Here is a 17,227-nt window from a genome sequence, read left to right as displayed (position 1 = left end):
GCTCCAAAAAAACTAAATAACGCCCCCCTCAGTGGTGAACCATTGAAATTTCGAAACACTTATCACGGAATGAAGCCTCGTTTACTGAAATCACATGACTTTGGCAGTTTAAATACATGCTCTGAACCACTGATTCAAAACAAAAGATTATTAAAGCTCCGAAGCTTCATGAAGCAGTGTTTTGAAATCGCCCATCAGTAGATATTGTTGAATAAAGTCATTATTTAGTTTTTTTGGCGCACAAAAAGTATTCTTGTGGCTTCATAACATTAAGGTTTAACCACTGTAGTCACATGAACTGTTTTAAATATGTCTTTAGTAGCTTTCTGGGCACTGAAAGTGTTAATTGTCTTGCTGTCAATGGAGGCTGTCGGATTTCATCAAAAATATCTTAATTTGTGTTCTGAAGATGAACGAAAGTCTTATGGGTGTGGAACGATATGAGGGTGAGTAATTAATGACAGAATTTTCATTTTTGGGTGAACTAACCCTTTAATACTATTCAGCAAGAATGCACTGATCAAAAGTGACCGTAAAATACAACTAAATATTTATTTTTTCGAATAAATGGTGATCCTTTGAACTTTTTATTAAGCAATCAAAGAATCCTGAAAAATTATCATGGATTCCACAAAAATATTAAGCAGCACAACTGACACATTGCTAATTTGTGTCTTGAGCATCAAATCAACATATTAGAATAATTTCTGAAGGATCATGTGACACTGAAGACTGCTGAAAATTCAGTTTTGACATCACTGGAATGAATGACATTTTACAAATTTATTAAAATAGAAAACAGTTATTTTACTATTTCACAGTATTACTGTTTTTACTGTATTTTTGTTCAAATTCAATGCATCCTTGCTGAACATATTCTTTCAAAAACGTTTAAATCTTACCGACGCCAAACTTTTGAAGGGTAGTGTGTACACGCACACACACACACACACACGCACACTCTCATTGGGTTTCCATGTTTTATGAGGACATTCCATAGACGTAATGATTTTTATACTGTACATACTGTATATAATACTGTACATACTGTATCCCTAACCAGAGGTGGGTAGTAACGAAGTACATTTACTTCGTTACATGTACTTGAGTAGTTTTTTGGAAAATTTGTACTTTTTAGAGTAGATTAAAATGTGGGTACTTTTACTTTAACTTGAGTACATTTGTAATGAAAAATCTGTACTTTTACTTCGCTACAATGGGCAACGTTCCTCTCGTTACTTTATTTTAATTCAATACTGTAAATGTTAAGAAATGCGTAGTTTATTCCATGCGCGCTGTCTCTTTTTTCATGAACGATGACCCATTCACAAATGAATCACTCTTTTGAGTCGATTCTGTTCAAAGACTTGATCAAACAAGTTGGTAAAGCTGTCTAAATTGATTCGCGAATCAGTTTGAATGATTTGTTCAGTTCCTGCACGCGCTGAATCGTTTGAAGCGGTTTCTCACTCGGAGCGGATGAAGTGGCAGTGGACCTACAGTCAATTAAAAGCAAATCTGCAAATGCATCCAATTGTTTGCCAGCGATGAAGACCTTTATTAGTTGAGCTGCGTATGCTGTCTGTGAACAATTCCACCGGTAGGCCTATCGATTTCATTTGATTTTACTTTATGATACAGCCAACAGCCGACATTTTACAACCAAACAGATTATTACGTCACTATAACAAAAGTATATTTCTTTACCGTTTTTATGGGCATATATCTTAATTTATACATTAATGTATACATATACTATTGCGCAATGGCGGCGCCAGCGACCTGTTCGTCTTGAAAATGAACGCTTTGCGTTGACACAGTTAAGCAGTTACACGCGCCTGCTGAAATATAGGCCTACATTTGAATACATTTTGGAGAACAGACCGAAGAAGATCCGTCAATGTGTATTTGATCATTGTTTGTGTCAAGTTCAGATATGTGCGCGAGCACATGTAAAGAGTTTTCTCTCTTCTTTAAAATGTAACGTTAGCTGTATACGTTATTAATATAGTAACGATACATTCGGGTTACAGATGCTAGAAATAATGCTTGTCTCTTCTATGTTTGTTTGTTGCAAAGATATCTAATTATGATAATAAATTAAATATCTATTTAAATAATAAACATTAAATAATAACATGCTATTGTGTGTGTGTGTGTGTGTATATATATATATATATATATATATATATATAAAATAAAAGTAACTAGTAACGAGCTACTTGAGTAAGATTTTTATTGGATACTTTTTTACTCTTACTCAAGTAACTATTAGGATTATTACTTTCACTTTTACTTTGAGTAAATATTTCTATAAGTACTTGTACATTTACTTGAGTACAGTTTTTGGATACTCTACCCACCTCTGTCCCTAACCCAGGGGTAGGCAAGTTTGGTCCTAGAGAGCCGCTGTCCTGCAGAGTTTAGCTCCAACCCTGAAAAAAAAAACCCTTCACTTTCCCGCCGAAAACGCGCTCCCTCAGCTGGACTGAGTGGCAAAAGAACCTGCTGCGTGACTGGATTTAACAGGGGAAACTGCGAAAACGCGAGTAAAACTAACAAATTACACTAAAGGTTGGAATTGAATGTGTTCCTTACAACTTGTCAAATAAACCTTATCCGTGAATATTGACATACAGCCTTTAGTCGTGTTTCCTGACATTTATATGTGCCTGATTTCAACGGCGGGGAGACACATAAAGCAAATCTGCCTGTGAATATTTTATATAACTACAATATCGGTAGGTTTAAATCCGCGTAATCACTTATATCAATGTTATATCATCATATTGTCCAGCACTAAAACATATATAGTTTTATAGTATAGTTTTTGTCAGTGTTGTTTATTTAAAAACACCCAATTATGCAGAATAAAAGATGGAAAATAATTAATTGATGAGTTGTCAAACTAATATATAACAATACAATATATACGGTATGATTTTACCTCAAAATCCAACAATTTGACACAAAATGATAACTAAAACATGTTTCTCTGCCTGAAGTCGAGCTGTTTCTGTGAATTGCAGTGATCCATTTGCTTTTTTCCCTGTTGCTTTCTGCAGTTTTTAAATATATACCTCAGGGTTTGTGTCAAAGCTATTTGTACAGTCAATCACAAAGCTCTTTCACGTTTTGGATGTGTTTTGTGTGTTTTTCGCGACATTCACGCCGAAAACCAATGCTGCTGCTCAAGGGGCTCGCACACCGGACGCGAAGCTCAGCGCCGCGACACGTCTTTCAAATTCGAACGCATTGTTTTATATTTTTTTCTGAGTCGTAGCTGGGCGCCGCGGACAGGCGCCGAATGTCGCCACCGGTGTGCGTAAGTTACACTCATAGTTCTAAAACAATGCGTTCGATTTTATAGACGTGGCGAGGCGCTGAGCTTCGCGTCCGGTGTGCGAGTCCCTTCAGTCTTTTGTCACTCAGTGGCCGTGACCGCAGTTGTAACGGTCGACGGTGACGTCACGTGCATACCCTCTATAGCCTTAGTAATCCTGAAGAGCTTGATTAGCTTGTTCAGGTGTGTTTGATTAAGGTTGGAGCTAAACTCAGCAGGACAAAGGCTCTCTAGGACCGAACTTGCCTAACCCCTGCCCTACCCCTGCCCTACCCCTACTCCTAAACACAACCCTCACCAAAAACTTTCTGCATTTTTACATTATCAAAAAAACATCATTTAGTAAGCTGTTTTCCTAATGGGGACCAAAAAATGTCACTGACAAATAACATTTAGCCCTTCACACACGCACAGTGCACACTAAGAACTCTCACAGTAACACAAGTCTCCTTGTAGAATGACTTTATTGATCATTGAACCAAAGGTACCAACAGATACAATATACTGCACAAGCCAAAGCATGAGATGCCAGAGCACACACACCTTACCCCACGATAACACCTACACACACTCATACACACACTCACACAGTGAGCCTTTCACACACCACTCTCTCCTTTCCTTTCTCCTCCAAAGTAAACAAAAAAAGTCAGCAAGGCCGCCAAAATCTCACATTGTCATTATAAGCATTATAAGTTATCATCCATTTTTAAAATAGACTATTAACATTGCTTTTCTTTTTTCAGTTGCTATTCTTTTTTATTACTCACTATAGTTTATTTTCATATGCGACAGCATCTGAAACGTACCAACATAGATAGAACTACTTGGCAAATGTGTCTCCATACCGGCGGATGGAGAGAACAAACCACTGTCAGAACGAACGAAATGAAGCCGATATCCGAAAGCCGTAGAAACGGAGAGAGAAATAAACCAAAAGTAATATTAGTCATAGTACAAGTGCTTGAATCTGTTTCCTTATCATGTTTTCAGACATCGACGTTTATAGTAAAGAATGTGCGTCCACTTCGATGCATTTTCTAACATGTAAAACTAATGGAATTGGCAACGCGTGTCCCCCGCCCAAACCCTACTTATCCCAGTATCCCTTTCACCTCGCATTCGAAGGAGACCCCTCTCGTGTGCAGCATCTTGAACGTCCTCTACGAACAACATTAGAGTCACACAATCTGACTACATAGAGCACAGTGCCCATAATGTTTATACATCTATTTCCGACTCATTTATTGACAGGCGCGCTCCTCATTGCATCCTGAATTTGTTTTTAGACCCTCCCAAGTCCTTTAGTACAGATTAAGAGCTCCGCCTTCTATCTATATTACCGACATGATGCTCCTCTCATGCACAAATGTCATATTTATGCCTTGCCGATCAACAAAAGGGCAATTGTGAAAGCGCCTCCTGGTTTTGGAGTCTGACAAATGGTGGGCGGAGTTAAATTGTTGGCTCCGCCTTCATGTTTAGAGTTTTAGCTCCTACTACCTGGATGAGGTCCATGTGTCATTTCCTGCTCATGGAGGGGCAGTCCGTGTCATAAGCCCCACCTTTTAAGGAAGTCTCGGATTCTAAAATCCACCATTTTTGTTGTCATTATAAGGTCTGTAGTGTAAGCTCCACCCCCTAGTGCAGGGTCAGTGTGATACGCCCCTCCCCCATGCAGAGTAGTCCTATAGCAGGCTGCCAGGCCAAGAAACAATGGTGAGAGTGATCCGACCCCTCAGCTCCTTGAGTAGGCGGACTAGAGCCGTGTGTGTCATTCCCCAGGTGCTCTTGCCGTTCACCTCCAGCAGGATGTCACCACAGCTAATAAGAAAAAACGAAAGAGGGATAAACTTTCAGAATGTTGGAGTCGTGACAAGAAAGAGGGTAAAGGGAAAAAAAATAGTGTTTAATAAATTGGTCTAGGCAGTTATTTATAGGTGTTCTACATAAAGCATGGTTTCCATCAAACGTAGACACTACATATCCCAGGTGTCCGTACCGTATCCTGCCGTCGTTGTAGGCCGGTGTGCCCTCTACAATGGAGCGTATGAAGAAGGACTGGTTACAGTTGAGTTCTTCTTGTCCACCCACAATACTGAAACCCAGACTGCCAGACGTGCTCCTGCGGAGGACAATGTCTTTACAGCAGTATAGATGCCTGGAATGGACAGAAAATTCAAGGTTAATTTTATTGTCATTCAGCAGTTATACAGGTGTACAAAGGACATTAAATTATTCACCAAGAAGGCCAAAGCATATAATGCAAGAACACTTAAAGGGATAGTTCACCCAGACAGGAAATCTTTTTTTTTTTTTTTTTTTTTTAAATGGTAAGTGATTGTTATTGTCATGTTCTATTGGAGAGTAAGTAAAAATTGATAGAATTTCACTTTACTATAAGGTTTAATTTGTTAACATAAGCTAAAGCATTAGGTATTATAACCAATACTTTTATAGCATTTAATAATCTTGGTTATTGTTTAAGGGATAGTTCACCCAAAAATGAAAATTCTTCCATTTATTACTCGCCCTCATGTCGTTATAAACCCGTAAGACTTTCAGTCATCTTCGGAACACAAATGACGATATTTTTTCTAAAATCTGAGCTATTTCTGTCTCTCCATTGACAGTCTACGCAACTACCATTTTGACACTGAATCGAGCGATTTAGTCCAAATTTTCCGAAGAGACACAATCGCTTTATATGCTGAACATTTAGCCTTTTATTCACATATAACATTCATCAACACACACATCAGTTATGATAAACAGAAGTTCAAGCATGTTAGCTTGACGTACGAGAACCAATGAGGTTTGTTCTCACGCGTCAAGCAGGTTCAGCTGAGCTTCTGTTTATGTTTGCTGATCAGTGTTTATATGTGAATAAATTCAATCTGTTTATCATATAAAGCGATCGTGTATCTTCAGAAAATGTGGGCTAAACTGCTTAATTCATATGGATTAGTTTTACGATCTCTCTATGAACTTGCATACTTGCATAGTTGTCAATGGAAAGTACAGAGCTGGCTCAGATTTTATGAAAAATATCTTAATTTGTGTGACGAAGATGAATGAAGATCTTACAGGTTTGGAACGTCATGAGAGTGAGTAATTAATGACAGAATTTTCATTTTTGGGTCAACTTACCCTTTCATTTCTGCATGCATATACAAATTTAATGCATTTTAAATATTTCAAGTTGTATAAATTATTATTATTATTGTAAATAATTGTAAATTGTAGCCTTTATTAGACAGGACAGTGAAGGAAACACAGAAAGCAATGAGAGAAGAGAGAGGGAAACAGGATCAGGAAAGGACCTCCTCCTGGAAAGGACCTATTACTTGATACCTAATGAACAAATGGTAATAATTTGAACCTTATTTTACAGAATTATAATTTTTGGGTGAACTATCTGTTTAAGGGAGATGCATAATGGTGCATTTCAGGAGCCATTACACTGGAGTGAAAAGATGAATGTACAATAAATAAAAGATTCAGATGAAGCTTATGGATATCTTGGGGAAATAAGTGAGTTTCAAATGGCGAGCCACACTGAAAGACTCGATTTGTATTCGAAGACTGACGGTCCCTGGAAAAATGCTACTGGTATGGATGTTTACAGTATCGAAGGCCAGATATCGACTATGTCTGACAGCTAACGGCACGAAAGCTCAAAGCTCAGATTTAGAGTGGACTTCTATGAATTGAGATGATGTAGAAATGGAGAGCAGACGAGCAAAAGAATGTGCGAAGGAAAGAAAGCCGCAGAACTAGAAGGAAAAGTTCAGGGAATGGGAGAGAAAGGTCTATTTAAAGTCGTCACACTTTCAAGCGTCTAAACCTGTTACAGCAGAGAGGGTGAGAAGGGCTTTCCTCAACCCTGCTCTGTTCTCCTGTCACTCTCTCTTTCTCTACTACACACAACTTTCTGAATTATGCATATGAAATAATTTGGGAAGTCGTTAAAAACTTTCACACTCTATCATGGCAAATGACTTTTAAATTCCCAAAGATTTTAAATATGGGCAAAATAAAAAGCTCAGAAAAGCGAAGAAAGTGGGGGAAAGACTAGGGGAAAAATAGCAGTAAAATATAAAAAATATATAAAAATAAAAAAGTAACACATTTTTTTTATTATCTTATATATTGCATTTGACAGATTTACTTTAAATTGTGTCTGTTTCTTTGTGTCTACTCTGTTGATTGTACCTGGGCAGCTGGAGCCAGGACACCCAGAGGGGGGCGTAGTCATCATTAGGCGGGGGTAGTTTGATGTCTCCGGGTGAAGAGGGCGACAGAGCGCATGGGGAATGCAGGGGCGGCATGCAGTCCAGGGAGCTCTCATTAGGGGGTCTCATTTCTAGTACCCGCAAGACCACCGGGGACGATGTGTTCTTCAGGTTAGCCACAGCCTCGCTCCGAGTCACACCGGTCAGGTCTACCCCATTCACGTTTAGAAGAATGTCACCTAGGAGATGGCATAGACATTACTATAGAGATCACCAGACTCTAAAAGACTCTTGTCCATATGATTCTAATTTAAAAACATTAAAAGCTTACCCAGTGTTAGAATTAAAGGGTTAGTTCACCCAAAAATGAAAATTCTGTCATTTATTACTCACCCTCATGTCGTTCCACACCCTTAAGACCTTTGTTCGTCTTCGGAACACAAATTAAGATATTTTTTATAAAACCCGATGGCTCAGTGAGGCCTCCATTGCCAGCAAGATAATTAACACTTTCAGTGCCCAGAAAGCTACTAAAGACATATTTGAAACAGTTCATGTGACTACAGTGCTTCAACCTTAATGTTATGAAGCGACAAGAATATTTTTAATGCGCCAAACAAACTAAATAGCAACTTTATCGAATCTTTTGTTTCAAATCAATTGTTCGGAGCGCATATCAAACTGACAAAGTCACGCCCCCCCAGTGGTGAACCATTGAAATTTCGAAACACTTATGATATAATGAAGCCTCGTTACGCTCCAAACCACTGATTCGAAACAAAAGATTTGTAAAGCTTCGAAGCTTCATGAAGCAGTGTTTTGAAATCACCCATTACTAGATATTGTTGAATAAAGTTTTTTTGTTGTTGTTGTTTGTTTTTTTTCTTTGGAGCACAAAAAGTATTCTCGTCGCTTCATAACATTAAGATTGAACCACTGTAGTCACATGAACTGTTTTAAATATGTCTTTAGTAGCTTTCTGGGCACTGAAAGTGTTAATTATCTTGCTGACAATGGAGGCCTCATTGAGCCATTGGATTTTATCAAAAATATCTTAATTTGTGTTTTGAAGATGAACGAAAGTGTTACAGGTGTGAAACGACATGAGGGTGAGTAATTAATGACAGAATTTCCATTTTTGGGTGAACTAACCCTTTAAGGGGATCTAGAGGAAGATATTTGGAAGAATGTTTGTAACCAAGCAGATCTCGCCCCCCATTGACTGCCATAGTATTTTTATTTCCTACTATGGTAGTCAATGGGGGGCGAGATCTGCTTTGTTACAAACATTCTTCCAAATATCTTCCTTTGTGTACATCAAAACAAAGAAATTTATACAGGTTTGGAACAACTTTTGGGTGAACTATCCCTTTAAGAATCAACTCGATAAGACAACTGTTATTATTGTACACAGTTATGTACAGAATTAGAAGGATAACAGGAGTACCATCTTAGTACCTGATTCTCTAACAGTCTAGCAATATTATCCTGCAAAACTCTAAAACCCATTTTCTTCCAAATATTGGACCCTCCCAGAAGCTTTGGTATAATTCAAACACTGGGTTTTGCCCACTTTTATCCACTTTTATACAGCAAATAAAGTCTAAACACTTTTATTATGTGTGTATGTGTCTGTATTTTATACTCTAAACACACACAGGTTTGTTTTTGTGAATTGTGGGGACATTCCATAGGCGTTATGGTTTTTATACTGTACAAACCATATTTTCTATTGCCCTACACTACCCCTACCCCTAAACCTACCCATATCCACACTACCTCATTCTGTATGATTTATAAGCATTTTGAAAAATGGGGACATGGGGTAATGTCCTCATAAGTCACCCTCTCCTTGAAATACCTATGTCATACCCATGTCATTATACAAATTTGTGTCCTGATATGTCACAAAAATGCACTCACACACACACCAGCCTGTGCATGATCACACCTTCACACGCCTACATACAGTACATGTCACGTGTGACAGAAATAAACCTTAACAAACTTCCATATTCTCAGACAGCAACTAATAATTGCGATTGTGTGAGTGTGTATGATAGAGAGACAGTATGGCAGGTGTACAAGTGGGAGTGTGTCATTTTCTAGTGTTATATGCATATATTTGCAGAGCTGATGACAGTCATGCATATGCAGTAGCAGGTGTGTCTTTGTTTGTGTGTGTACTTGCATTCAAAAGGAGGAAAGATCAGAGGGGCACCTTGGAAACAGGTGTGTGTGGCTTTGTCAGATGTTCCTGAGTAGGTTAAACACTGTGTGAGGCTGTACCTTTGCAGATCGAGCCCTCCTGTCCCACCACTCCATTGGGGTCGACGTTGGTGACATAGACGGGCAGATCCCACCCCCTGCTGCTCATCCCACCGGCAACCGTCATACCAAGAGAATCATGCGGCTCCTTTAACAGAGTCACTGTCTTCTCGTAACATGCGGGCTTTTGGCACGAATCCTGGAATGGGATGAGAAACGAGATTAATTCGCTAAAGTTTTGTGCAATATTTCAGTGCAAATTTTTCGGTTTATGACATCTGGTTATCTATGACCTGTTATGGGCTCTGGATTGACGCTTTCCTGACGCCACGCATAAGAATAATGTCTGAACACATGACTGCCCGAAGCGTGTGTTTGTGTGCGTGTGTTTGTAATAAATTGTGAGCTTGCAGGACGCTGTGATATTGCTGACCGCGGCCAAATTCTGCCTTGGATCCCCTCCAAAAACAACAAACACAGTCGCTAAGTTCTAACTTAATAAAAAGCGTTATTAAAGTTCAATAAAAGGGCTGTTTATATTTAGTCTGAGCCTCCGGCTACAGCAAATCAGATCTGGAGTTAGTGTGTCAGGCTTATCGCTGGAGAGAGAATGTATGTGTGTGTGTGTGAGTTAGGCCGTGTCTAATTCAGAGGAGTGAAAAGCCTCTGACAGTATGCTGCCAGAATGTTTTCACCTCTCATAGTGTGTAAAAGAGAATTAACAAGAGTTACTGAAAGGATAAAAAGTGATTGTAAGGGGGGGAAAAAAAGTAGTGGAGAGATAGTGAAGGAGAGTGTTTGGTTTGTTCTGGTCTAGTCTGGTTTTATATGATGTTGGGCATTTGTCATGCTTTCATTTGAAAAATATACAACAGGAAATTATATCATAGAGGTGAACCCTGATCCTCTAATCTATTAAAATATCAGATAATTTGGCAGTTTTATGACCTTTTCATGTGGTGTGACCAAAGTCTTGGTGTTTATGAATTAATCATTAATAATATTAAAAAAAAAACTTTTTACAAATAATGTTACAAAAAAGGTTTAAGATGTGTACGCTCACATATACTCTAGGTGGAAGGAAAATATTTTACAGGAAAACACATTTTTACAATCATTAAATGTAAACTTTTCTTAAAATAGTTTAAACATAACATTAAAGGTGTCCTAGAATTAAATATTGAATTTATCTTGGCATAGTTGAATAACAAGAGTTCAGTACATGGAAATGACATACAGTGAGTTTCAAACTCCATTGTTTCCTCCTTCTTATATAAATCTCATTTGTTTAAAAGACCTCCGAAGAACAGGCGAATCTCAACATAACACTGACTGTTACGTAACAGTCGGGGTGTACGTTCCCAATATATGCATATGCCAGCCCATGATCAAGCCATTAGACAAGGGCAGAACGTCTGGATGTGCACAGCTGAATCATCAGACTAGGTAAGCAAGCAAGAACAATAGTGGAAAATGGCAGATGGAGCGATAATAACTGACATGATCCATGATATCATGATATTTTTAGTGATATTTGTAAATTGTCTTTCTAAATGTTTCGTTAGCATGTTGCTAATGTACTGTTAAATGTGGTTAAAGTTACCATCGTTTCTTACTGTATTCACGGAGACAAGAGAGCCGTCGCTATTTTCATTTTTAAACACTTGAAGTCTGTATAATGCATAAACACAACTTCATTCTTTATAAATCTCTCCAACAGTGTGTAATGTTAGCTTTAGCCATGCAGCATAGCCTCAAACTCATTCAGAATCAAATGTAAACATCCAAATAAATACTATACTTACATGATCCGATGTATGCAAGCAGCATGCATGACGAGGGTTATATTAGCTGTGTAAACTGTGTTTATGCTGTTCAAGGCAAGCGCGAGCTCCGGGGGAGGGGAGCGGGAGATTTAAAGGGTCCACAACCTATATATCGGTGCATAGTTAATGATGCCCCAAAATAGGCAGTTAAAAAAATTAATTAAAAACAATCTATGGGGTATTTTGAGCTGAAACTTCACAGACACATTCAGGGGACACCTTAGCCTTATATTACATCTTTTAAAAAAAAGTTCTAGGGCACCTTTAAACCAACATGAATACAAATCATACATTTCTAAGAAAATGTTTTAAACTACATTTTTTTTTTTTTTTTTTTTCCATGCACATCACTTAGGTCCTGTTTACACTAGTGCATTTTCGTTTTAAAATGGTGTTTTAAAATGAAAACGATCCTCGCATACACTGGCGTTTCCACAGCGTTTCAGAAACGATCTCCGTGTATACTATATGACCGAAAATGCATGTCACATGACCGTTCATGCACACTGGGCATGTGCGTATAAGTGTAAACAGTTGCTTCTTGCGCATGTAGGCAGCTGCAGTATAAAGTAAAAAATGCAGAGTTTAACTGCACAATGGCTGCTAAAATGACAACAAAGCCAGCAAAGATTGCAGTTCAATCTCCATGTTATTGTTTACACGGTCGTCAAGGATACGCAGAGCGAACATGGGCAGCCATGCCATCGTTTTCAAAAGTCTCCATTTTGGTCCGTTTATACTGAACCGCAACCCCTGTGTTCTCAAACTAAGACGAGGTCTACAGCGTTTTCAAAAGTCTCAGTTTTCGAGGTTCGAAAACGCCAGCGTAGTGTAAACGACAGATGTAACCATAGCAAAACTTATGCACTTTAAAACGAAAGACACTAGTGTAAACGGGGCCTAAGTCACATTAGCAAAATTTTTGCAAAATTTTATGTGCCCTTTGTTTATTGTCAATAGTGTAACAATGTATGAAGCACAGCTCCAACAAAAGTTACTTTCAAACCAAGCAGTTCAACATGGTGAAGCCACGTGACCAGCTTCAATCCGTTGTGAAATCTGCATGAGGAAATCTTTCGCCTTCACGCAAATTTCTCAATCATGTGGATTCCTATTTGAAATGACCGGATTTTGCCCAAAAAAATTTGCCAAATAATGGTAAATGACTCTGCATCTTTATTTGTCATTGACTCTTAAACCAGCAAACATCAGAAAACCCTCACAGATTGGTCTAAGATGTTTTTGTCAGCAGAGGAAGGAAGGAAGAGAATTGACTAACGATGAATTTGAGTTTTATTAGAACAAGGGAAGTTGTCAGTGCAGATATTGAGCAGCAGAAAATCCCGTTTAGAAGACGCACTGAAATCCACCCCGCCGCGGCTGTGTTTCCTCCTTCTGGGTTTTCTTCTGTTAATAGGTTTGAAAACGGCTGTCTCAGAGGAGTGTGTGTATATGTGTGTTAGGCTGTGTGAGCTGGCTGATTGTGCGATTCTTTGATGTAGACGTAATAGGCTTTCAGATCTTTTCCCTCAATAAGAGAATGTTTAGTAAAGTGGTGCAGAGGGACGGGAAATAGTGTGTGCGGCCTATGCTTATGAAACCCACCAGTAATGACTGCTCAATATCCACAGGCGAGTAGGGTGGTGGCCCTTCCATGTTCCATGGCGCCTCCTGTAGGATGTCCGGAGTAGGAATGTGAGTCTGGCGGGACACAATGAAGTGGACGCGATCCTCACTCGCCTGTAGAACACGTAGCAGGTGCCATTAGTGTCCTGCCTTAAGTTATTTTTAGGTTAATACATGAGGTTATATGAATGTTGAAATGTACGCCAACCTGTGACAAGATAACTAGCTTGACGGGAACATTTCATTATAGAAAGCATTTGATTGGACAAAAATCTGTGTAGTGCAAGATGAGTCATCAATATTTATATAAAATATTTATTTAAAAAAAAAAATAAATAAAATGTTAATATGTTAAAATATTAGTATGTTAAAACTTTTATGTAACTTTTCAGGTCTAAAAATACTAAAAATACAGTGTCAGCTTCATTTTTTAAAGGGATAGTTCACCCAAAAATTATCCCGTGATTTACTCACCCTCAACCCATCCTATGTGTATATGATATGTATGAGTGTATCTTATATATTACTTGTTTATTTCCATTCACAACCATTATAAACCTTGAAGGACTAAGGATATTTTTAAATATATCTCCGATTGTGTTCATCTAAAAGAAGATAGTCATATACACCTAGGATGGCTTGAGGGTGAGTAAATCATGGGATAATTTTCATTTTTGGGTGAACTATCCCTTTAATAGGAAGGAAGGGGTTCCCTTGCAAGATTTCCTCAATGATAATAAACATGGGCTAAAAGCCACCAAGCTCCAATTTTGATTTCATGGAGCCTTTAACATCGGTGGGTGAAAGTTGGCCTAACATTAGCCGTCTACCGCAGAAACCTTTCGAACTCTACAGGAGAGCAAACAGAGGACAACTACTTCCCTGAGGAACAAGCAGTTCAAAAACTGAATTTAAAATTTAAAATAGTTTGTTCATACCCCAGAGAGTGTGTGCGTAATGTCTCATTACTCTCCGGACGTCTACGAAGCACAATTACCAGATGTTGTGACTGCCAATGCCCTACAGCTCCAGCTCAGTGTGAATGTGTGATTATATCTCAGAAGTGTGTACTTATTAAAGAAAAACTAATATATATGGAGATTTAGGATCCATGCTGCAGTCTGTGTGTATTTGTGAGCTGAAGGAGGGCACAAGCTTTAGTTTTTCCCTCTCTGATTTATTTATCTTTTCCTCTTCGTCCATTCCTGTGATTCCATATGAGTGCCTCACAGCTTTCTTCTCCATTAACCCCTTCTGTTGACAACCCTGTAGCTTATGTTTCTCTCAAGCGCACACACTCGCATTGAAAGCCCATGGAGTTCTTGGGAGTTCAGTGCTGCCTCTTAAATGAGTGGGCCTAGCTTGTTATCGCCTTAATTGGACTAATTTAATCAGTTTCCTGCCAGCAGTTAATCTATGTCAGAAACTCCTGCTGTGAGCGGCCATCTTGGCTCCTTCGAGACCAATCTGAATCAGACAGGAAGCATCAAGCTTAATAATAACATCCAGAAAGACCCACCACCACACTGAAATACATATCTGATCACACACTCGCTACACTCTCTTACTCACCCTTATATCGTTATGACACACCGAGATGAAACCACAATCAAATAAAATGCCACAAACAAAGCTCTACATCCTTTGCAATACTGCTCAAGGGACACATCCAATTTTTCCAATTTTAAATTTATTTGAAACCATAATATTTGGTTTTTGGGACTCAGACTCAGACAGTTACCGTATTATGAATGATTCGCTGAATTCACTGATAGAGCCCACAGGTTAGGATTAGAAGGCTTTGTAAACATTCATTCTTTGAAATACTGAAAAGGCCTACCAATAAAAGTGCTTAAATTATTTAGCATGACTTACATTAGGCTTTATGAATGTCAACAATTCAAAAGTGAAGCATTGCAGCACAATTTAATTTTTCTGCTGTTGAACTAAAGGCCTATTTACACCAAGCATGAAATTTTGCATTTGCAGTGCTTTTTTTTTTTCAGGGTTTTGTCTTATTTTTTTCAAGCACCAAAGTGGGTTTCTTCTTTTTCTTCTTCTTCTTCTTGTTGTTTGACATATACCAAACATTTAATGTAGAGATCACTTACGAAGAAAACCTGTTGACAAAATCAGCTCTGGAAATTTGATGACTTGAATTTGTAGCAATACGTTTCATATTAATGCTATGTGTAAAATTAATGGTTTGAGGTTAGGAAATTCTGACAGAAAGTCTGCTGTCAATAAGTTTGAGACAATCAGATACTTCTGAAGGAGCTGATGCAATTACTTCATGCATTTAGTTGTAAGCTTATAATGTGGAAGTCGAAAACCATGATTATTTGTGTTGTGGAAAAAAATTCAGGTGAAATTGCAATAGATAAATGAAACAAAATGAAAGAGCTTCTCAAAATTTTTGTGTGATAAAGAAAGACTGATTCTCTCACTATATTTCCGGCACAGCTATTTAGAAGTCATTTAAAGGTGTTTTACCTGCTTTTTTTGGTGGTTTTTTTTTTGTTGTTGTTGTTTTTTTTGGTGAAATTTGACTGCAATTTTAGGTTTATTCCATGAAAGTTGCAATTGTCAGTAGGACTGTATTTCGAATGAAAGAATTAGTTCACTTTCAAATGAAAATTATCCCATGATTTACTCACCCTCAAGCCATCCGAGGTGTATATGACTTTCTTCTTTCTGATGAACACAATCGGAGTTATATGAATAAATGTATACTGATGCATAAAATTTATAATGGCAGTGAATGGAACCAACGAGTCTGAAGCTGAAGAAAGCACATCCATCTACATCCATCCATCATAAACGTAATTCATACGGCTCCGGGAGGGGGTTAATAAAGGCTGTCTGAAGCAAAGCGATGCGTTTGTGTAAGAAGAATATCCATATTTAACAAGTTAGTCACCTAGGATGGCTTGAGGGTGAGTAAAGCTTAGGGTAATTTTCATTTGAAAGTGAACTAATCCTTTAAAGCAAATTAAATCCGTATTGTCAGATGGGCTGTATTTTGCTTTTTAGCATGAATAGCCTGCATTTCATTTTCATTCAGGATGCACACTTGTATCAGTGATTGACTTCGAATTGCATTCGTTTGGAATAGTTCTGATGAATATTTCACTGTTGATTTGTGCCGTTTGTCACTGTTTTGGTATACACAGGCCTTAATATTCACCACATTACCTTTGACCTCTCCCATAATGCTGCTTACCTGAATAAGCAGCGCTGCATGTTCGGGGGCGCCGTATCGCAGGTCGTGGCCGTTGATGGCCAGCACACGGTCGTCTACTCTCAGCCTCCCATCACGGGCAGCCAGCCCCCCGTCCAGCAGGTGGAAGATGAAGACGCCATGTTCGTCAGGCCTGCGCACCAGCTTGATGCCCAGCTGTTCATCCGGAGCCCTCTTAACGAGGACTACATGCAGGCTGTCATCCCGGATGGTGGGGGTGTGTGTGGGGAAGGCCTCGGTGGGGGAGTGGTGGTGGGAACGGTAACGGTGGCGCTGCTCACGTAGTACGGTCAACCGCAGCAGTGTGCAGGGCTGCTTCAGAGCCGCCACAGCATAACAGTGAGGCACGTTACTGATGTCTATACCGTTGACCTTATGGGAAGACAGCAGATGAGAGAGAGAAATCAAGATTACATTTTTAAAGCTCAAACAGTATGGGTTCGATAGCAAGGAATTGACTGCAATCTAAGTCGTTTTGGATAAAAGCATATGGCTAATGGATAAATGTAAATGTATAGGTAGAGAGAGGACAAGAAATGATGACAATGGGGTAAAGTGAAAAGGATCTGGATATGTTGCAAGCCAAATTGGAACTTATGTTGTAACGAGCATCAGATCTCAATATTTTTGAGCGTGCACTAATTATGATTGTATGACTCAAGTAGCCGTAATTACTTTCTGGCTTTCT

The 17,227-nt window shown here is 38.7% G+C and overlaps 1 protein-coding gene across 5 annotated transcripts in view; it reads right to left on the bottom strand.

Moving 5' to 3' along the window:
* Nucleotides 1-3,790: 3,790 nt before the first annotated feature.
* The window catches only part of lnx1 (ligand of numb-protein X 1), a 52,694-nt gene continuing 39,257 nt past the window's right edge, over nucleotides 3,791-17,227 (bottom strand). For all 5 annotated transcript variants that reach the window (XM_048206676.1, XM_048206677.1, XM_048206680.1 and 2 more), the window contains 6 exons: nucleotides 16,522-16,911; nucleotides 13,278-13,412; nucleotides 9,868-10,045; nucleotides 7,559-7,817; nucleotides 5,346-5,504; nucleotides 3,791-5,167 (listed from right to left, as the gene is read on the bottom strand). In XM_048206676.1, the coding sequence (XP_048062633.1) occupies nucleotides 5,032-5,167; nucleotides 5,346-5,504; nucleotides 7,559-7,817; nucleotides 9,868-10,045; nucleotides 13,278-13,412; nucleotides 16,522-16,911 (1,257 nt within the window). In that variant the 3' untranslated portion in view covers nucleotides 3,791-5,031. The remainder of the gene's footprint in view (nucleotides 5,168-5,345; nucleotides 5,505-7,558; nucleotides 7,818-9,867; nucleotides 10,046-13,277; nucleotides 13,413-16,521; nucleotides 16,912-17,227) is intronic.

Source organism: Megalobrama amblycephala, linkage group LG11, assembly GCF_018812025.1.
Source record: "Megalobrama amblycephala isolate DHTTF-2021 linkage group LG11, ASM1881202v1, whole genome shotgun sequence".
Classification (NCBI taxonomy): Eukaryota; Metazoa; Chordata; class Actinopteri; order Cypriniformes; family Xenocyprididae; genus Megalobrama; species Megalobrama amblycephala.
The sequence above is the reverse complement of the archived record's forward strand: the minus strand, read 5'-3'. Positions and strand labels throughout refer to the sequence as shown.